This window comes from Haliaeetus albicilla, chromosome 25 (assembly GCF_947461875.1).
Source record: "Haliaeetus albicilla chromosome 25, bHalAlb1.1, whole genome shotgun sequence".
Lineage (NCBI taxonomy): Eukaryota > Metazoa > Chordata > Aves > Accipitriformes > Accipitridae > Haliaeetus > Haliaeetus albicilla.
Window position 1 is genome coordinate 10966472 of NC_091507.1, and position 22205 is coordinate 10988676.

A 22205-nucleotide genomic window follows, 5' to 3' on the forward strand; every position below is an offset into this window, starting at 1 on the left:
ATGATGAATTTTATTGTCTAATTTCACATATCTTCTAGGAAAACCCTTGAGGACTCCAGATGCATACAGACACTGACTTGAGGACCCACCACAAAAGAGAAAAAATAAGAGAAAGTAAAGTTTGTAGACAGGAGCACATCAACACAGATCTTGGATATCTCCCTTGAGGAATGTCAGTGGTCACTATCCAAGTGCTTGAATTCAGTCACAATCCAAAGTTATTTAAAGAAACAGCTGCTAGGTAAATTGGATGCTTACAACAATATTTATCCCTAATTCAGGACTTAGTCTTAGACAGGGTTATAGGGTAGCATATCTCTTTGAGTTATCCACCACAGGTACAGTGTACAAAAGTTTGCTCTTTAACTTGTCAAAGCAATGCAGTTCAAACAGGGCTTATTTTTTCTGTTGAAACATCATTTCACTTTAGATATAAAACATAGGTTTGTTTTTAGCATCTAAAATAGTGACCTAAATGGTGAGGAAAGTAGATTCTCTGTTTGTTTTCCAGAGAAACCATGGATGCCAGGGGAAAAGGTAAAACTATTAAGGCCACTGAGTCTTGAAGTAAGGCCTTCTTTTTTTGCATATATATACTAGAACCCTTTAAAAGGAGAATGTGATGAACCTTAAGAAGCTTGTAGGCATATAAATATAGTATAAAACTAATGACAGTATGCTTTTTTTTTCCAGTATGTAACTGTAAGTTTCAATGTAAGTTTTCAGTAAGTTGAGCTGATTTTGTGCTTGCCAGTTGTATAGGTGAAGGGAGAGAGGAGGGAGGATCTAAAATGAATACGGAAAAGAAAAAAAGGCTCTAAAGGAAAAAGAACGTCACCTTTCAGCTGTGGAAATGCATTCCCAATGCTTTTTTTTTTTTTTTTTGCCTGTTTTTTTGCCAGTCTTCTGGGAGGTGACCTGGATGAGGTAAACATCAGCCTTGAGTTTATGCTTTGCATCTCTTGGTGGAATTAAGTTGTTGAGTGAAGAAGGAAGGATTCTGCTAAACTGCTGAAATCCCACTGCAGTTTTCTTGCTAGTTAAGAATTAAGAAACCTACAGACTGCTTAAAAAAATAAAGAAAAATCAGACAAATTCTCAATGTGTAATTGAAATCATCTAGACTATTGATCACACACTGTGGTGCTTAGGAAGAACTCCAGCAAGGTCATTGTGCCTCTTTCTAACTCTCGGGCCAGGAATAGTATATTCTTCAATATCAAGAAATGCTAACAGCACTAAGCCACACTAATGTAACAGGCACAAAGATTTCACTGTAAGCAAGAAGAAGAATATATTGTGAAAAAAATCATCTAATTGTGTGGGCAGTTAAAATTATGCAATATGGCTTGCCTTTCCTCAATGCTTTATAGAAACCCAGAAGGAGCAGCCAATGGGAAAAGTACAGTCTCTTATGGACAAGTTGCAGTGGGCACTTTGTTTTACAGCTTAGAAGGTAACACCGACCCTCCAGATGGTGAGGCTAGTGGAGCAGGACAGAGTCATTTTTCTAAATGTATGGTGAAATTTGGTGTAAAAAGGAGGTAAGCATCCTTTCCTTTCATGAAATTACCAAGTAAGGTGAGTTGTGATAAATTCATGCAGCAACATGAGATGCTAGACTCAGACACATTAGGGCTGCAAGTGTTTGAGGTAGCTCTCCGAGTTATTCGGCAGGATGCCTCCAGTTCCAGAAATATGATTTCCTATCATCTAAAGGCTCATGTGTCACTGCTGTTCCAGCTGATGAATGTGCAAACCACCAGGTGGATGATTTGGAATTAGCTGTGGGCAGTTGGTGGGAAGAATTGAATAAGAGTAGTGGGACAGAAAACTGCACAGCAGTGAAAAATAATTTCTTCCTCCTCTTTTAGCTTCACTATTCATCGCTGTCTCTGTGAGGACAGTTCTGGCTTTTTTGATTCTTCCTCTTGTAATTTTTATCGGTTTTATTGGTATGTGCAATATACCAATATACAGTTGAGAGCTGATGAAAGACAAAATAAGCATCTGAAAGAGAAGAAAGGTTATCAAAGTGCCTGAGGTGTTTTAATCTACAGCCATACTTCTTGATTAGAAAGTTACATTAAAATTGTGTGGTCTGGACATGGAGACAGCATAAACTGGATGCAAGTTCTTGTACGCTTATTCTTGGCTGTAAAAGAAGGAGCTGTCAGTATGCTAGGCATCAGGGCCAGAAGAACTGAGAAGACTGAATTAAGCAGACCAGTATTTTTATACATTCTTAATTGCCTTGAAAATGCTGCCCTCAATGCAGGAAAACACTGTCCATCAACTTCTAACTGAAGGAGGAGAATAAGAGGTTTGACTTTAGAACCTCCTGGGAAAAGTTGGTTATCTAAACAAACCCTCACAATTTTTTCTGTAACTTCAAAAAGGAGGGAATGTAATGTGAAGATACTTGATTTTGTGGTTTTACATACATATCCAAATGCGTTCATTTCACTAGTAATTTGGTTTTGCCTTCCTCCGTTCCCTTCCGTTCCTTGGAAGGGTAAAAAAGAAGTACTAAATAACAAAAAGTAGTAGTTGATTAAATGCAAGTCATGAACATGAAATTATCTGATAAGAAAATGTTCTAAAATGCTAAAATGTTGTTCTTAAATTTCTCATTGGACAGTGCACAGAAGTGTTAATTTTTTTCAATTTGCGAAGGAAGCAAAAGAATATCTGGAAGTTAATGAGGATATTCTTACTACTACAGAAGGATATGGCACATAGATTTATGGACACCTATATCTAGGTGTGTAGAATAATTGCATTTTGAATGATGCAGAGCCTAGAAAGCTTATCTTCCTGATCTCTATGGTTTTTCAGTGGCTGCCAAAGCACAGAGCAGTGAAGCAGAGAGGCTAAACCAAGCAACTAGGAATAAGCAGAGGAATGCATTCTGGAACCTGCCAGCCTGCAGCCACTCACCTTGCATATAAATCAATTTTTTGCACATAATCCCAGAGTAGAATGTATTACACAGTAGAATATGTCCTCTGCTGTCAGTATAAGAGTGGAAGCCAGTAGTGTCTGCAGATTCTTTCTTGGTTAGGACGGTGGAAAAAAGTGGAATTATATGTTTCCAACTTCTGTTTATTAAAGCACTCAGAAAACAGAGGCAATATGAATGGACTTAGCATAATCAGTCTTCCAAGGAAGGATCTGATGGGATTGCATGCTTTTAGCAGGAATGGGTAGCCATGAGCAGAAGTATAAGAAAAGTATATGCTCATCATCTAAAATGGGAATGTTCCACTTCCACACTTACTCCCAGGACATTCACTCAAGTACGCAATTGCTAGGTAAACCTCACTTTACCAGTTCAAGATCTAATGGTGGAAGGCATCTTCTTGTGCCTCATCTGTCTCAATACTCCCACCAAAATCAATTGATTGTGCAGAGGGTTTGCAGGATCAGGCCCCTAAAGGATAATTGCTTCCATTCTTTTATATAAGCTTGAAATATTTCTAGTATTCTTGCAAAATATGGCTGAAGGTGGCTGTTAGAGTAGATTAATTCATAATTAGAGAGCAGGATATTCAACTTCAACTCAATCACCTTCTTGCACTGCTGAAAGTATATCTCTCCATAATTCCAAGTGCAGGACACACAGGTTTACGGAGTAATAGATTTTACAGAGTAATTTGCTACTGAGAGTTAGCAAAAACTTCAGCATGTATTTTGAAATCAGAAGCTTATCATGAGTTTAGAAAATACCAGACTGGGCAGATTTTGCTAAAAATAAGGTTTTGATCCTGCCCCAAAATATTTCTTCTCTGTGCTTCTAATTTGGATTTTGTCAGTCCTTAGAGAATTTATTCCCCTCCTCCACGTAAACCAAGCTCTGTCTCTGGTATTTTAGGCAAGTGAAAAACAGAAGAAAGTATTTTGAATAACTACAGTTAGCTTCTGTGTTAGTAATTTTTTTCAGTTAAAAACTCACTGGAAGCACAGAGCAACAGCAATGACAGACAGTGATGTTTCAAAGAACATGACAGCATTTCCTTTCCTTTAGAATTACCATTGCATTAGTTTTTGCTTGTTTGCAGGATTTTCCTTCTGAGGAGAAAAAGAACTGCTCTTCAATCACATCTACACTCATTTTTTATCAAATACTGTGTGGAAGAGACACACATTTTTTAGATGATAAAAAAACTATCAGGTCCTCCAGAAGAGAAAAAGAATAGAATTTTGGTTTTAGACATGTTTTAACTTTAATCTTTTGTAACCATTTGTCATCCAAAGGATAGTGAAAAGCCATTGCTATTTAATTTTGAATCTGTTTTGTTTGCTTAATGACAATTACTGAGACAGTCTGTAAAAGATGTAATCTAGTTTAACACTGTAGTTTTTGAAAAAATAGGTAGTTTAAGAATTTAATGGTCAAAAGCTTGAAAAGTACAAAATAGCTTTTTAGGGTAAAATATAGTTCGTAGTTTAGGAAAAAAATGAAAACAAGCTTTTTCTACATGTGGCAACTATTCCATGTTTAATCCAAGTGAGACAATTGAGTTCCCGTAATGCAGTATCCAAGTCAAAAGTGTTCAATCTTCAGCTCAGACTCAGGGAACAACTGCTGTGAGTAAGAACTGCAGTATTTGACTTTATGGAAGGAACAAAAAATGACCTTTGGCACACATGTTTTTCAATTTTGTAAAATAACTTTGAGAGAAAAAATAAGAATGCATGAAAGCACTTTTTAGTAAATTGCAGTCTGAAGAAGGTCACATATTCTTAGTGCTATTTATAGGGATTTTTACTCATGGCCTATCAACTATGATCTGCTACAATGACATAAACAAGAAGGAATCATGTCCTGCTTCAAGGAGAGTAATCTAGAAATCAGTGACCATCCTGTGTTTAACCAGTCATAAAAAAGACAGTTAAAAGCTTGAAAAACTGTAGAAGTTATGCCTACAGCTGCCTCAGAGATAGGCAAGTCTTTTATTTATATCAAAATAATAGCTTTCTTATAACTCTGCCTTTTCACCTTAAGTTAAAACCAATATGTAACTGGCTAATTCCATGAATCCCAGACCTTTGCAGAAAGTAACGTCCATGTTTTGATCCCACCAGAGACATTTCTTACTGTCTTTTGGTGGTTTCTGTATAGAAAGGAGATCATCAATGAAATATTTCCAAAACCTGTGGGACATAGCTCAAGCAAGTTTAAATACAAATGAGTGGTTTCATTGGCTTTGGCTTATTTGCCAGTGCCAGTGTATGTTGCTCTGAGCCTCAGGGATATGGCAGCATTTTGAAGAAAGTATGGGAACGAAAAACAAAAATGACATATTTAACCTTTGCCTGAACTGTGTATAGCTTCTATGCCAAGGGAGAATAGTAGAGATTCTAATGTACAAGAATTATTCATAAACATCGCTTACACTACAAATTCAGCTGAATTTTGTAAGAATCTTTTCCTTAAAATGAATAGCAGTAAGGAGAGAATTCTTCCATGTTTTTCTTTTTCAGGCAATTATATATTAAAATTCTTCATCAGGCTCTGTGATGGTGAAGGTTAATGTGGCCTTTATAATTTGAGATGAAACTGACCATGTCCTTCACTTTTTCTGCACTTTCACCATCCCTCCACAGTGTGAAAACAGCAGTCTTCACCACTACAGGCAACATTTAAAGATAGAGGTATCCAACCCAGTAGACCAGGTTAAACAGCAGGAAGGATGTAGGAAAAAAGACCCTAGAGTAAGAGTCCAGTTCTAAGATGTCTATGTGAATCCGTCCTCTCCTCCATGAGCCTGATTTACACTCTTCATAACAACAGAAAAAGCTCTGGCAGTCTTTCCCATCCAGACATTCATAGACACACGCATCTTCAAATTCTTGCCAGTACATGGCATTGTTCAATGTGATGACTGTAGTTGGTGGTCTCATATCAAGTACAGAATAATTCTGAGGAGAGAAAAAGAAACCAACAGTTTGATATCTTCCATGGATGGTGCAGATCACAATTAATACTCATGGGAAAAAATCACAGGAGCTGAGAATAAGAGGTCAATACTATAGGAATTCTAGATTTAGGGAGCATCTTTCTTTCCCTCAAAAAAAGATTTTCAGATGAACTTCCATAGAGACATTGTGGAGCAGCAAGCTGAATAATTCTAGGTGTATTTTCTACTTGGGTAACTCAAGCATATATTTCCTAGTAATCATTGTTTCACACTTAGGAGTTCACTTGCCTGTCAGAATATTATTTGCAAGTTGCTTTAAACACTTGCAGCTACTACATTTAAGAATGGATTCTGAAAAATAAGGAAGATGTCCCCCCTCCCCATTTAATTACTGAACAATCTCCACTTAGTATAGCTGCATTCACTGCCTCTTTGCGATGATTTATAAAAACAGATATGGTCAGCAACAGATAGTGATGATTTCAGTACAGGATTTCAAAATGCCATCCCTAGGCATGTCCCCTTAGTGTTTATCACACTAACCGTGCTCAGAAATAGGACACTCTGGTATCACACATCCTCGCAGTACCACTCGCACCTACAGACCTCTCCTTCTTCAATGTTCTCCTTATTTACACTTTGTCAGCTTTTCTGTCACACCATTTCCTTTTCATGAGAGGTGCTTTCTCACAATAGTCTTCTCTCTCATCGAGCCACCCATTCCATCCTCACAAATGTCACCTCCTCCACTGGCATCACTAGGAAAGGTCCCATCAGCTTTGCTGCCTGTCTGCACCGCCCCGACAAAGCAGACTCCAGTCCTGTCAGCACGGTTTTCTCCAACCTGGGGGTCCTTCAGCTCCCTGAGATTGCGCTGAGCACTGCATTTGCCTGCAGAAGCATACTGGGTATGCACTAACAAGCTATTCACACCTCTGCATCGTGCCTGTTTGCATTCTGGAGGATGGTCTGGGCCCCAGCTTCCACACTTACTATACATAGTACTCAATTGTTCCTGTTGAATGTGCTGGGCCGTATCTGAAAACTTTCACTCTGGATGTGAAACACATCAGTGATATGACTGATGTGCCTCAGTGGAAATTTTCCTGTTTCTATTGACTTAATTTTCTTTCTACAAAACCTTTGGTTTGGCACATGATAATATTACCCATGTCATTAAAAATGCTGGTCCCTGAGCTAAGAACTTGACATGGCATCTCTCTGCTTAGGTGTTGGCATCTCCAATATAGATAACTGCATCTGAACAACTGCCCTATGGTATCTCCAGCCAATTACTTCTAGGACACAAGTCATCTCATCATAAGTAAATGGCTAAGTTCTCTCAGGTGCATTGTGCTGTCGACTGTGAACAGACTGCAGTTTAGAAGGAGATTATTGCAAATCTATTTGTTGTGAATGACTTTATCTCTGAGATTAGATGACAGAAATTACTCCCTCATGGTCTTCTCTCTCATTCGTAAAGTTTCAGGTGGCTGGTTTCAGAGCTTTACAATGTGCTGCCACATGGAAAAGGTCTCAGATTATTGTATAAGCAATCATTTTTTGACTGTAGCACTTTGGGGAGAAAAAAGCTATGACTAAAGTATACATGGAATTTTTCTATACCACTGTGTCATATATTGTTCATTTATTGCAGGCCTTTATGAAAATTTTCTACTCAGGGACTGAAATTTTCTATGCCTGGCTACAATATTTATGTTAAAAAGAAGAAAGGCTAAGTTAGATCTCTCCAGATGATTTTGGTAAGTGAAGATAAATAAGTGCCCTGGTTCTGTAAAGGAAACTTTCTCATCAATCAATAGTTTGGGTTTTTTTGTTGTTGTTTTGTTATATCATCTATCTGCTCAGGACAGAAGATAAAATAAATGCCCTGATAATACAGAGAGATTAATCTGGCTGCTTTAATCTCTGTCAGCTAGGAGGGGTCCTGAAGTGACTAGATACCTATTTGAAAATCCACCTGAAAGCTTGCTAAAGATTTTACAGATATAAATAAATGAATTATTTTCTATGAAACAGTTAAAGCTCTCTATAAGTTTATGACATAACTTGTGCTTATTACTTTTTATAAAATGTAATGAGAAGCTGCAGTATTGTATAAAGTAGACACACAAAATTTTGAGGTAAAAATAACACATAATATTCTACACTTGACCCTTCTCTCTCCCAAATCATTCGATAAGTCCTTATAGAAAGAGGCAGCTATGTTCCTCTGCCACAGCCAAAAACAAACTGACCTTTTACAAAAAAGCAAAACAATATTTATAGTGAAGTCATGGTAAAGCATAACATAGCGTTACAGCTTTCTCAGGAATTATTGCAAGTAAATGTCAACTATATATTCATGCCTCCATTGCTCTCATGGAATAAAATAGCTTACTTACCATCACATGACCAAAACTGACATCAGGTAGCTTAAATACAGATAACAAAAGAATTATTGAGAAGAAAACATACTTATTGCTTCATATGCATCTAATGTTCCAAAGCATTCCTTAAACAAAGCCTTTAAATGCATTTGTTCATAAAACACATCATGCTGAGTATGCTATACATTCAGCATAACATTCTGTACACTTTAAAACTACATGAAACCTCAGCAGAGTGCACACCTAGTTTCCATCCACTTTAAATCTTTATTCAACCCATTACATTTATTTATTTAGCAAACAATAGCTAAGTGAGCATTTGTTCTTGTGTTAATTTAAATCTCATCAATGTTGCATGCTTTCCCTCATCTTCATTCACATGTCTGGAAATACATCCTACTCACAGAGATACTCGTGACTTTTTCATTCAGTCTTTCTATAGGATGGCAATTTTAGTTTGATCATTAGCAAGTTCATTTTGATTGTCTCACACTTTTCTTTTGGTACTCTTTTGCCTTTTGTGTGCAATGCATTTTTACAAGAAGCTATTAGAGGTTTAATGGAGTTTTCATTGACTAAGTCTATGGCTTTCTAGGCTTTCTCTAATTCCATATTTGTTTCAGCTTTTCCTTCATTAGTTCTTCATTTAATCATTTTCTGTAGCTCTTCATTCAATCCCTTTTTACCTCATGACCTATTATTCCCTGAATTTAGCATTCTCTCTTCAATTTCCTCGTTCACATTTTTCCTATTTGGCTTTGTATTTCTGATTTCAAATGTCCTTATTTCCTCCATTATGCAAAATGGCTTTCAACATCTCCAATTACCAATCTCAAACACATAAGGTTTTCCACTGACCTTGAGTGGACAACTCACTTCCCTTTCCCTATGTTTATACTGAAATTTTTCTCCATTATACAGCCCCCTCTCATCCTTGTACTCAGTTATGAAGTACACCAGCCAATTCTTCCTGCATGATTGTTTTAACTGATTCTGAATAAACAGCTTTTGTGTGTGTCTGGGCATTACTCTTGGAAGTATCTTTTTGGCCAAAAATGCAGCCATGCATAAAACCTTTGCAAGCGACTTCCTGTTTTTGCACTTGGGAACAAGGCCCTTTGTCCATAGGGCTCAAACCAAGTGCTGGTTCCCAGTGGAGACATTGAAATCCCATTTGTAAAGTTCATAAATATTTCTAGACCTGTCAAGCCATGAAATAGCAGGTGTATTTGAATACACACTGATGTGCATATATTTGTGTAACAAGCTATGCAATCTGTTTCAGTGGGAGCCCTTTATGACTACCAGCACAGTAACTGGAGGACAAAAGACGCGTAGGCAGGGTTGCTGCCTCATGGTCAGCAGGCCGCTTCTGTTAGAAACGGACCTTACTCAACATGCACATAACTGCTTCTACTGTTACTGCAGCTGTTTTCCATCAGCTTTCAGGGCAGATCACACCATAAACTGGGAAGAGCTCAGAGGAGCAGAGTATCATGGAATTACAGGCTATCGAATGATTCTCCACTCTCTGAGCCATGGACATGCTAGAAAAGATATTTAAATGCTCCCATCTTACCGACTTTTTCTTCTTAGTACAGTTTGGTTTCCTGCAACTTGAGTAGTAGTTGAGGGTTGCATACTCCATCAGAGCAGCAAAGACAAATAGAAAGCATACAGTCACAAACAAATCCATAGCAGTGACATAGGAGACACGGGGTAATGACTTTCTTGCAATGGTACTCAAAGTTGTCATGGTCAATACTGTGGTGATGCCTGCAAAGAGAAACTTGATTTAATTGTATGCAACATCATTTCTCCATGTCGCAGAAGACTCTTTAGAAACAACCATAGAAAACAGAAATGCAAAGTGTATCCAAATAATTCATTAATTTCATTTGGTAGTAGAAAAAAATTATGAAAAATAACTTTGGTAAAGCCAGTGGTATTTTGTAAACACCTCAGCTATTTGTATTCGTCTTTGCAAAAGTGACATTCCCATGCCTCTCAGTATGCTTTTCCTCATCTCTTCCTTTTTCTGGTCCCAGTTAGGTTGGAGTCGGGGGTGAGTGAGAAGGAGAGAAAGAAGAAATTTTTGAAGAAAAATATAAACCAGAAAAGATACTAAACCCAGAAAAATAAAAAATAATAAACCTGGAAAATAATGGAGAAAATACGGTCTTTTTCACAGCAGTACTGCTGTCATGAAAAATCTTGTGCTCAAAAAAGAAAAAAAAGGAGGGGGGAAGAAAGGAAAATTTGCTGCAAAGTTCTGACCATGAATTTTGAAAAAAATCTTTTCACACTGCTGCTTTCTTGGGAGTCCTCCACTGCTATTTTCCTTCGCAATAAGGGAAAACAGGCTCTCACGCAAACTTCAGATGTAACCTTAATGGAAATAGCCTTTTTAATTCATACAAAGCATCACATCTTAGACTGATTTAGTAATAATGAATATAATGGGAATTATTTAGTGTGAAATATCCTGAAACAATAAAACCAGTCCTAGAATGAAATTCTATGGGATGTCAGTTATTTGGCTGTTGGTAATTCATATAATTTCTCTTCATTCCTGAGGAATAGAAGTCTTTTCATTCCCACTTTGGACTGAAGCTTTTAATTATTTGTTATGAACTGCAAGCCTTCTGATAGAAAAAATAAAACTCCTCACTAGGTTAGGAAGAAAAATAAAGCTCTCGCTCAAATAAGTCTCAAGAGAGAACCTGCTCTAAAAACAACATAACGATAAGGTAATCTTTCTTTTTATAGTTAAAGTGATATTTTGCAATGGTACACAGTGTTTGAAATGGCGGGGGATGACTTAAATTATGCCTTATAGTAAAATTACTTCCCACAAACAGCACTCCAGAGACAAATAAGTATCTGTGGATTACTTTTGACTACTTTCTGTTTATGAAGGAATGCCTACCTCTGATTTGTAGCATTTGATAGAAACTACAGCAACTCACAAGAATAACTCTCCTCACTCGAACTGTCATAAAGTCTGGAAGAGCCAGAAAGCAGGTTATTGCCTGGGCCCCAACCTTCTTCTACAATGAATAATAACTAATTGTACTCCTTAAATATCCACTATGCAGAAACAAACAAACAAACAAACAAACAATCAAACAAACAAGGTTGCTGAAAAAAACACAACCCAATAATCAAGATGAAGGCAATGCTGATAGGAAGCGGAAACATGGACTTTGTGTGTACCTTGGACATCTAAAAGCTACGGGGAAAATATTTCTGTTTCTTGTCATCTATGTCACCTCCCAATATAAGCACATGTGGCTGCCATGATCCAGCAACCTCTCCAGATCCCTCAACATCAGTTCTGTAACTAGCTGATGCTTTTAGAAAGCTCCAGAGACAAAGCTCATCCTTAGCCATTCGTCACAGTAGTCAACTGCAAAGATGCCCAACTGCAAAATGTGTTGACTCACTAGCCTTGATTTGGCCCTTCCTAGCAATAGCTTAATTAGAGTTTTTCTATGACCCTGACTCAGGCCTTGGGAGACGCTAAATTCAGGAGAACTGCATCCAGACTATGACATACTCTACAATATGAAATGAACTTCTTTAACACTTTCTAACACACATTTAGATTTCTAACACAAATCTGTCCATTTCAGAGGCACATGTACATGCATCTGCTCTCCGGTATTTTACTACCTTTAAAAAATTCCTCAAAAGCTGTAGTGTTCTTCCAGCACAATATACAGTGTCCTTTTTACATGGACTCAAGGGAAAGTTTTTATTTCCTGCTCATCCTGTGATAGGTTACTTTAGGACACTTATTTTATTAAAAGCCTAAAAAGAAATAAAAGGAGAAAAGAAAAAAGCTTGCAATGCTCAAAACCATTTTTTCTGCAAAGGTCTGCAGTTTTTCTACTGAGTGCTGTATTGACAATGTAATGTTTTTCCTCTATTTTTACTGAAATGGATGTATAACTTTGTATTATTTGTGACAAGAAGTACCGTGCAGGTATCTGTAATGATGACCAGCTTCCAAAGTGACTGTGGACAGGAAGGCAAAAAAGTGAAGGAAAAATTACCATTAACCTCTGTGCTTAAGTGCAGAAGTCCTCAACTCGGTCTGAGTCCTATATCCGCGCCTTAGAGCTGAATGTGAATTGCCTGCCCAAATCATGCTTGAGACTTTGGAAACCTAGAAGCTCTAGGTGAGAACTAAGCAAAACCAGACCAGTAAATCATGTTGTAAATGCCCCACTGATACAGAATCTGGGAGTTTTGGATGGCTCTGGACTAATTTTAGCTGTTTGAAACAAAGTAGGTTCTACTAAATTTATAGACACAGCAATAGTGTAAGATTTATTTTGGTTTTAAGATATTAATAGTGTACATGCTCAGTCTCTTAGACAACAAATCACATTTTGCTACCATAATATAAAACCTTGGGGAAAGGAGAGTTTAGCATTCTCACAAGCTATCATAGTTTCTGGATTATATGTCACTTTTCAAATTACAGTGAGGGCATGGGACAAGATTGCTGAGCACATAGATGGAAACATCCAAAGGTAAAATAAACATATTTTTACTTCTATTATTCATACAAAATATTTTTATGATATGAAATCCAATGGAAAAGCATCATTCTTCATGTAAGATGATGCTTGGACTTGGATTCCAGCTCACACCATAAACAAGCAAATTCTGTTGAGTGTATCACTTTTACATCTAACACATTGGCACAAATTTTAAAATATTAAAATTAGCCTTATAGGGGTACATACAGAGAGCAAAGAGAAAGAAGGTGCACCAGATAATACAGTTTTGTATTCCTATACATTCACAAGTCAGAATATAGATATGCATATATGAATAAAATGCAGCACCCATTATTTCCAAAGAGAATATCTAGATTACATACCTTTAGCTCATTTTATCTCTCACGCTAACAAAATTAGGTTTGTTGAGTAGTTTCAAATGCAATAAACCTTGCCAGATGAAATTGTTAAGTCTCTCACTTTGAGGAAGCCCGTATGGCAAAGTGAGCTTTGCATCTGTTATTGAAATTCACAGTGCTCATGAACTGTCTATTTCAACACAATTTTAATATCAGCCAAGGACAGCTTTGAACAAACCTGGCTTCAAAATTTCCAGGTAGACAAGTGTAAGTGGGAGCTTACAAGTTTGTGTATAAATTCCATTTTGTGACATTTATATTCTCTTAGGAAATTCCACACCAAAGATGCTATTTGATAAATCAAAAAGGACTGTCTGGGAGATCAAATGATGCAGGGATACATAATGCATGAGAACACTTTAACCTTTAGATCATTGGCCTAAAGAGTTGTTTAAAAGTATTACTGTGTAAAAGCTGCTTATTGGGCAACTGTATGCGAAGTGAGGTAGCAGGAGGTTCAGTGTTAGAAACCCTTTGGTCAGCGAGGCTCATTTTTTCTTATTTTCCAAAGGGTGTGTTGGTGGGACACTGGAGGAAAGGTGTACTGCTTCTCCCCATGCTATCACTCATTATAAACTTAATTTCTCCACCTTTCTGGTCTGGCACCTGTTTAGAGCACTGGCTTGGTTTTCTAGTGAATAAACTTAAGATGGAATGGCAAGGAAAGCAATGTTCATTTTTTGTTAAACATCACCTGTATCTTCTTTTACATCAACACGTTGCTGGCCTTGATACCCATTGTATTTTTTTAAACTGCAGTTTGAAGTTGCTCTGTAATAGCTGCCTAGTCCTATTACATATTATACCCATTTTGAAATAGTAGGGGGAAACTGGATGAAAGCTTCAGTTTAACTTAATTCCCTTCATCTTCAAGGAAAACAACCTATTTTTTTCCAGATCATAACTCTTCTTCAGACATTTGCTGGCTGCTCTTGACTATGAACATAGGGAGAAAATAATTTTGATCACTAGAGACAAGCAGAAACAGCAGAGAGCCTTTCTTTTTTCTCTTTGAATGGAGGGCAGAATAACCTGGGATCACAAAACACCGTTCTCATCCAACACTCAAATTCTATTTCCAGTTTCCCACTGACTCTTCAGGTGGCCTGGAGTGAATCACATTGCCACTCTGGGCCTCAGCCCCTCAAAGTGCATATGAAAAAGGGACTATGATGCCAAGTTTTTAAAGAGCACTTTGATGGCTCCAGACAGTGCTGCTGAAAGGATATTTATGGTCCCATTTTTTCACCCTCACAGCCAAATACCCTGATTACATTTATTTTTTCCAGCACAGAAATAGCTTATTACTTAGCGTTATTCAGAAAGCAGTAAAACCTGTCCTTCATGTAATTGTGAGTAGTTGCCAATAGCTCAGGAAATTACTCATTAATTTCAGAGAGTGAAATATTTCCCTGATGCTAGCCCTTTACATTAATGCAGCTATACTTGGAGCAGGTCTGGTGCACCGAGTCTACAATTAATTTCAACTAATTAGCAGGAGAATTTCAGCGGTTTGCCTTTGGCTGTATTACTCAAAATTTCACCATGTGCCACTATGCAAATGTGGATGTGTGCTGCTGCTCAGACAGATTTATAAGTTGTGCTATACAAGCAGACCTACAGTAAACTGGGAACATCTGCTTACTGCACCCCAAGTGTCAACAGGCCGTTGCTGGTTTTGGAGCAACAGGACTCTGTGCACAAAAGGAGGTGACCCATTATATATTATTTTCTTGTCATTTGACTTATTAAAAAGTTATATTTTAGCCCAGTAATTTAATTCTTCATCAGAGTTTTAGGAGTTAGTCATGATAGCCATTGAATATAGCCTTGGAACATCTCATTTTTATGTTCTTACTTCAAATTCATGACCTCAGTATAGGAATACATATTTTGTCTGAAGTTCCTGCTGGCTAAGGGGATGAGGCAGGGAGAGCCACACTGTTGGGACTAGTGATCTAACTTACTTCCGTGTCTAATTAATTGGAAAATGGAGCTGTGTGGTGTGGGGAACCTCCCTCAGGGACAGGGTATGAACACTGCTTACAGAAAATCAGTAATGCAAACTGTTAGATGCCTCTTCTCCCTTTTCTGTTATGCATTAAGAAGGATAACCTAAATGGATGCTGTGTGACTCTGCACACACACGGGGCTTCAGACTCTTATTTAGAAAGATGGATCACGGTCAATCTTTCCTTATCTCCACTGAGTCACCCAATTTAAGAAGAAAGTAGTTCAGCAGAGAAGTACTCTAAAGACCTGTTGCTCAATTTTCTGGACATCAGAGGCAAGTCTATACAGCCATGAACAGGCAGTTGTACAGCTGCTCTGTCCTCACCTTTGTATAGTCTTCACACTGTCCTGGAGGTGGAGGCAGTCACAGAATAACTGTAAGTCTTAGGGTCCATCATGTTGCTGGAGCCACAGTATAAAGGCACTTTGGCACTCACATGAAGGGAGGGAGGACTGAATATTTCTTTCTCGGAAAATAACCTCAGAAAACTGGACCCACATGATGCCACATGACTTATAGTCAGAAGTGCTACGCCTGTTAATTTTACAAATCCTGGATCAAATCCAGCAGGTTATGGTCTTGTGCTGACCTCACACAAAATGGGTTTTAATGCAGAATTATCTGTAGAGTGTGAACCAGTGTTGGCTGCTTGCAGTTGTCTTATTACAGGTTCTCTGAGACTTTTCATTCTATTTATTGATCATGTTCCATAGCTCCACTGAGCTGCTCTTGGTTTGGAAGGATACCCCTTGTCACCCACTAAGAATTAAAGCTGATACAACTTCCCCCTAGGAAGATACCTAAGGATTGATAGCAGGAATGGCTGGCATATAGCTTCATTGCTTAAATAAAGCTGTGGCTAGTGAGGGGGTTACACTTAGAGGATATTTTTGGTAACATATTTCTTCTATCATTCAGCTGAAAGTTACTCAGCTATCAAAGCATTAGAAGTTTTGGGAGGAAGAATGTTTGTAACCTGGACCTTAGTGCACCCTGAATAGATGACTGCATGTTTTTTGCATGAGTGAAGGACTTAGAAAGTGGGGGTCAGACTTCTGGACAAGTTCAAGAGATTTAGCAGCTAAAATCTCATTCGGAGTGAATGGACTTCAAAGTTTCTTTAGCACTTCATTTTTCTTTTTCCCTTCAGGGCCTTCAGGGGGTTTATGCTAGAAGCCACAGCACCCTCAAAATTGGTGGTTGCTCAGATTTATTAGTGCAGGAGAGAAACAGACTGAAAGAGGACAAGCCATTTTGAACAACTATATAAAGTCTGCATTGTCAAACAAGGTGTCTTCCTCCTGAAATCAAGTAGAGCACCTCTCCATGGTGTTTGAAAGAGAGCTAACGGAAATGGATTCACATATAAGTAACCACCATTTCTGGTAAACACTGAGTTACTTGGATGAAAAACGATGAGGAGTACTGATGACTCTTGATCAGCTGTTTAGGGGATCAGAGGTGGTTTGTACAAATGGCCTCTCTTATACTGTGGTTGAAGGAAGGCTTGTCGTCACACAGCAGCACTGGAGAACACCCTGCCTGCTGCAGGCTGCCTTCAAGTGTCCTCCAAGGAGGTGCAGCCTGTTCGCAGCCCTTGTCCTCCAGTCTTTCCTTGCAGCAGTATCACCCTCTCAAACCTGGGGACTCAGTTGCTCCTACAAATGCCTCCTGTCTGATTTCAGTCCAAAAAGTCAGGCAGGTCAGTTTTTAATAATTTGTTCTTTCAAACTGAAATGATTTAGAGAGTCCAGCTGGTTAACTGGAGATCGTAACAAACTCCAGCAGGAGGAAGCAAAGAATAGATGGGCATGGTAACCTCTGCGCTTGAAAACAGGCATGTAAACCTTGACATAGCTTCCCTTTTTCCCTAGACTGGTAGATTTCTGAATCAGTTCATCTCAGCAGCCCTGGCAACCACAATCTGGACTAAAATGTTTTTCCTTCAGTTCTGATGTACTCCTATAATTGCCTATTATGGAGCCCTATGCCCTTGATGCTGGCAAAACCTATAGGTTTTCCTATAGAAATAAGAATAAATGGTCAACATTTCTAAGTGTATCTTAAAGCACAATGCCAAAACGCACATGCTGCTCCTGACATAAATGAGCTGCTGGAAAACCTATACCAGCATAAATCTCCACAGTCTATGAAAAATATCTATACACCCAGTGTGGTGCTTAACTTCAAGCATGCAAGCTAAAACACTTTGCGTGAGTTAATATTATTATATCCCACAGTTTTCTGTATATATAAGACATAATGCCCTGTGGGGGAGAGTTGCAGAAAGGAAGCAAGCCAGCAGTGCAATTAATTTATTCTTCAAAAATGTCACTAAAATATCATGGTGAGAACAAGGAGGCAGACATTAATTCTAGAATATTATGCAAAATAGGTGGCAGTGTCATTCTAAAGGGTCAGGGTAGTTTACTTTTAATTATACTATTAAAGGCAGAAAACCAGATACTTCGGTGATAGGTAGATCTGGGTCTGCAAGATGTGGTAGCAATAATCCAAAGCACATAGCTAGTGGTCTCTTTGAAAGGAAGTTGATGTTTCCAAATGATAGTGTAGGAACTACACAAAGAGAGCAGAAAAGGGAATTATTAACAACTTACCTAATGCTGTTCTTGCTGGTGTGGCATCTTTTTTAATCCAAAAGGATACCCAGGAAAGAACAACTGTTAATATACAGGGAATGTATGTTTGAATAGTAAAGTATCCCATTCTTCTACTTAAGTCGAAGTATATAGTCATGACTACATAATCACCTGCAATAATAGCACAGAAAATAAATTGACATTGTGGTGAGATACAAACAGTTCACTGATGTGCTAATTTTTTAAGCTTCATAAAGACACTGCATATGAAATATTTCTTAGTGTTTCGAGAGCATCTGTGCAGTAATGCTCACTGAATAGAATTTAAATAAACTTTTCCATTCTAATTTCCTTTAGTTTTAGGTCTCTCTGGAAATGTTGGTCTATTTGGACAGGCAGAGGCTTTCAGTAATCATTTTGGATGAGTAAATTTTTGAAAGGCATCTTGAATTTCCAGACTTGATATTTCTGGATGGGTCCATGGCCACAAAAATGAAGCTACTATCATTCACCAGATTCTGTAACAAAGCCACACAAAATCCCTCCTTCTGCAGGCTGTGTCTTCCCTGCCCTAATTTCAGCTTTGAGTGACTTCTGTTATCTTCTTTTGAGATATGAATCAGGCAGTAGGGGTCTTTATGGCAAGTGTAGCATGCACATAAATATGCCTTTACATAAGAAGTCATTTATAGACACTAGACCCTCAATGCTGGAGAGAGAGGTCAGACCGTGTGCTTTTAAAGGACTCATCATTAAAAATCAAGCCTCTTTTTGTCAGCATTCCTCCATTTCAAAGCAGTTGTGGTCACTTGTGGTGTCTGTAAACCTTCAGAAGGTGAGTCTGGATATAAAGTTTATTATTCTGCTGGATAGTAAAAATCATAAAATCAAGAGCTCAGTAAGAAGGCTAGTTTATCTCACATTATATGATTTTCTTCACAGTATCTCTTCTGCTAACCCTCCTGACTCCACAAGGGATAATAATCTGTCCCTCTCTCTCTACTCAGTAGAGGCTACTGACCTTATCACCTCTCTCCTTACTAACAGCTCCCTCAGCTTCATAGATGTTAACTATCCTTTTCTCTCAGTCAGAGTGATTAACAGTAATGAAACTGAACTGAGACCTATTTCTGCACTTTGCTTGAAGTTGCTTCTATTTCAGATGTGAAGAAGAGTTTATACGCCTGAGAACTTTTATGAGGTTTTGCTGACCACGTCAGACCTGACCTAATAAACTCTATTGCTTCTTGTTACAAACCTTGACTTTCTAGAATATGGTATTTGCAGAAGGTGTCATTTGCAGTAGGTAGGTAAGTCTGTCCTGTTACAGCAAAGTGTCAGAAGACTGAAGAAATTGGTAGCACAGAGAGATTAATCCTCCAAGGAATGTACACACAACTCACCCAGGTAGAGGCATAATGGGTTCATTAGTTGAGACAACTTAAAGCTTAATCTTCTAGTAACAGAGAACATATGTACAAATGCATTTAATACAGTGGATATTTTGACTATAGCTAAATATTACATAGAAAAGAAATTAATTCGGTAAGAATAACTTCCGTCCAAAGAATCTCTGAAGGCCACTGTAAAATGAATGAGCTACCATAAGCTATGAAGTCAAAGGTAATTAAAAATCTGAGGGTGGGATTTGGGGAAAGAAACTTAAAACAATGAGGCAAAAGGAAAAGTTACTATGTGTTAAGTAGATCACTTTGAGATAGATATATTTGGAAGAGGTTGGTAGGCCTTTGGGTGCTTCCATCATGCCTCTCTTAGATGAATACGTACATTTTCATGTACACTGTGCCAGTAAAAAGCATGTGACCCCAAGAAGTTGGACAGTCATTTCAGAAGCTTTGTGTGTTTGGCATTACGGGACAGAGCTTTAATGAAAGAGCTCACTGCTGTTACAAGTAGGAGGTATTGCAGTACATCATGACATAGTGAGCCTTGTGGGTTGCTCACAGGCTAAGGGTTACCTTCATTCCACTAATCCTCAGCACTTTTCTCTGTGCAGGGAATGGCACCAGGGAACTGATGTGGGTTAGCAACCATTGGTTCTGCTGGCTTATTGTTAGCCTACATCAGCTCCCTAATCTGGTTTGCCGCACCCAAGAAAGATATACACCACAGCAACTGAGATAATTTCATAGAAATAGGTGTAAGGAGTCAGAGGCTGTGTAAATCAGTGCTTCTACTGACAGGAACCAACCCAACAACCATGGAAAAAAAAGCTATGATAATGTTTCAAACATTGTCAAGTCAGAAGGATGAGCAAAAAAAGGAAATCAAAGACTATAAGAAATATGCCAAGCCTTTACATTTTCCTTACTCATTTATTCTATCTAGAACTGCACATCTATGGATAAGCTGCTTGAGGTTGGTATAAAGCAAGGCAACCTGCAGACTTCTCATTGTGTATGATGATATATGATACACACAATTCAAGTACACACACAGGTCACTGCTCCTCTGAATAGTATGATCGTGATACCCAGCACAGCAAACAAGAGTGGGGCTAGATACTGGACAGTAAGATACTGGGAAAGTAAGGCAGAGTCCCTGCTTCCAAGGTCTTCAACTGAAATAAACCGGATAAACTGAGAGTGGGAGAAAAATATGGCACATTTCAACTGTTTTGCAGCCAGGAACTGAGGCAGAGATTAAATGACACAGAGAGTCTACCATCACGAGAGAGTCCATTTAGTCACGAACTGATTCAGTGTCTTTCAGGCAGCATTAATTTCCCCTGATTTTAGACATCTAGAAGGTAAATTCTACAGATAACCTGCACAGTGTGGCCTCCTTTCTATACTTAATGAAGATAAATTGGTACTTTTAGTATATGGTTTGTTTAATCTGTTTTAGAGGTACACTTTAGAAGGAGGTGAATGTGCCCAAAACATTTCCATTTTTCTCCTGTGATTAAAAAAGGAGAGTGATTGGCTCAGATGTGGACAAAGACATTGTAGACACCTGCAGATGATTCAAGGAGTCAATCACACCCCTTGATTTCATGGTGAAACCTATATTGGGCTACTTCTATGAGGGTGATAATGTTATTTTACCTAAATATAATAAACTTCTTAACCTTTTAAAGGGTATTTCAGTTAGTTTCCTCCTTTGTTTCATGGTTAAACTTGATGCCTTCATCCTTGAGGACATGCACAACTCTTTCTCTCCTTGCTTCTCTGTTCTCTACCTTTCTCCTTCCTTCCTTCCTTTCTTCCTTCCTTCCTTCCTTTCTTCCTTCCTTCTTTCCTTCCTCCCTTCTTTCCTTCCTTCCTCCCTCCCTTCCTCCTTCCCTTCCTCCCTCCCTCTCTCCTTCCCTTACTCCCTTCTTTCCTCCCTTCCTTCTTTCCCTCCCCTGCTGTTTATTACAACAGAACTTTTCATCTTCTCTGCAGAACATCCTTCCAGCAAGTTAAATAAAGGAACTGTGACCTGGTCAAATTTTACAAGGAGCTGCAAATTTCCAAGTATCCAACAAAGACCCATAGATGTCTAACAAGCACCTAATGAATATGAAATCCTAGGATAGTGAGTGGCTTCATTCATTTAACCACTAACCTATTTTCTTGTCTGAGATCCATACAAAAATTCTCACAATGGAGAAGGCAGACCCAGTCATACATGCAGCAGCTGTACATACACAATTCTATACTGTACCCTCTGTGCTGTACTCTAACCTATGGCAACACACTGACAGATAATATACCGAAAGATTGGGAGAACAATTTGGTTCAGTGGAATTACTGATGCAAAGTGGAAGTTAGAGGAGAATTTGCTGGTTCTCCTACAGTACTCTAACCACGCTGAGAGATGATGCAGCTAAGAGACAATGAACGCTGATGACTATGCTTAGTGGGAGGAAGAAATTGCCCCTGCTGAAATGCAGAGCCCCAACTGGAAGCAGCAATGTTGTGACTGCTGTCAGAGGCAAGCATGTTTCTGTAAAACATGTACTGAATGCATTTTTTTTTAATAGCTACAGTAAATTACAATTTTCAACTAAGTTACCACTTCAGTTCTATCCTCAGCCAAGTCAACTTCTGTTGAGATTCCTGAATTGTCTCTCTACATACAGAAGAGCCAGCATGTGCGTGCTATGTCTACTTTCTTCATTGCACTACTCCAAACTGCATTATTATTATTATTATTATTATTATTATTATTATAATAAAAAATTACTCCTTCCAGAAGTAATTATTTTCTACATATCTAAAAGCACTTGTCTGCAGCTTAAAGGAAAATAGCCATGGTACATACATTTCTGACTTTCTCTATACACACAAAATAATTTGTACAAAGAAACTCTCCTCTCTTCTAAAAGACCTGACCTGCAAT

General features: G+C 38.2%; 1 protein-coding gene across 2 annotated transcripts in view; it reads right to left on the reverse strand.

Annotated features, from left to right (window-relative positions):
* Positions 1–873: 873 nt before the first annotated feature.
* Positions 874–22205, reverse strand: part of GABRG3 (gamma-aminobutyric acid type A receptor subunit gamma3) — a 337645-nt gene continuing 316313 nt past the window's right edge. For both annotated transcript variants that reach the window (XM_069769983.1, XM_069769982.1), the window contains 4 exons: positions 17877–18029; positions 9894–10090; positions 8330–8359; positions 874–5925 (listed from right to left, as the gene is read on the reverse strand). In XM_069769983.1, coding sequence (XP_069626084.1) covers positions 5647–5925; positions 8330–8359; positions 9894–10090; positions 17877–18029 — 659 coding nt within the window. In that variant the 3' untranslated portion in view covers positions 874–5646. The remainder of the gene's footprint in view (positions 5926–8329; positions 8360–9893; positions 10091–17876; positions 18030–22205) is intronic.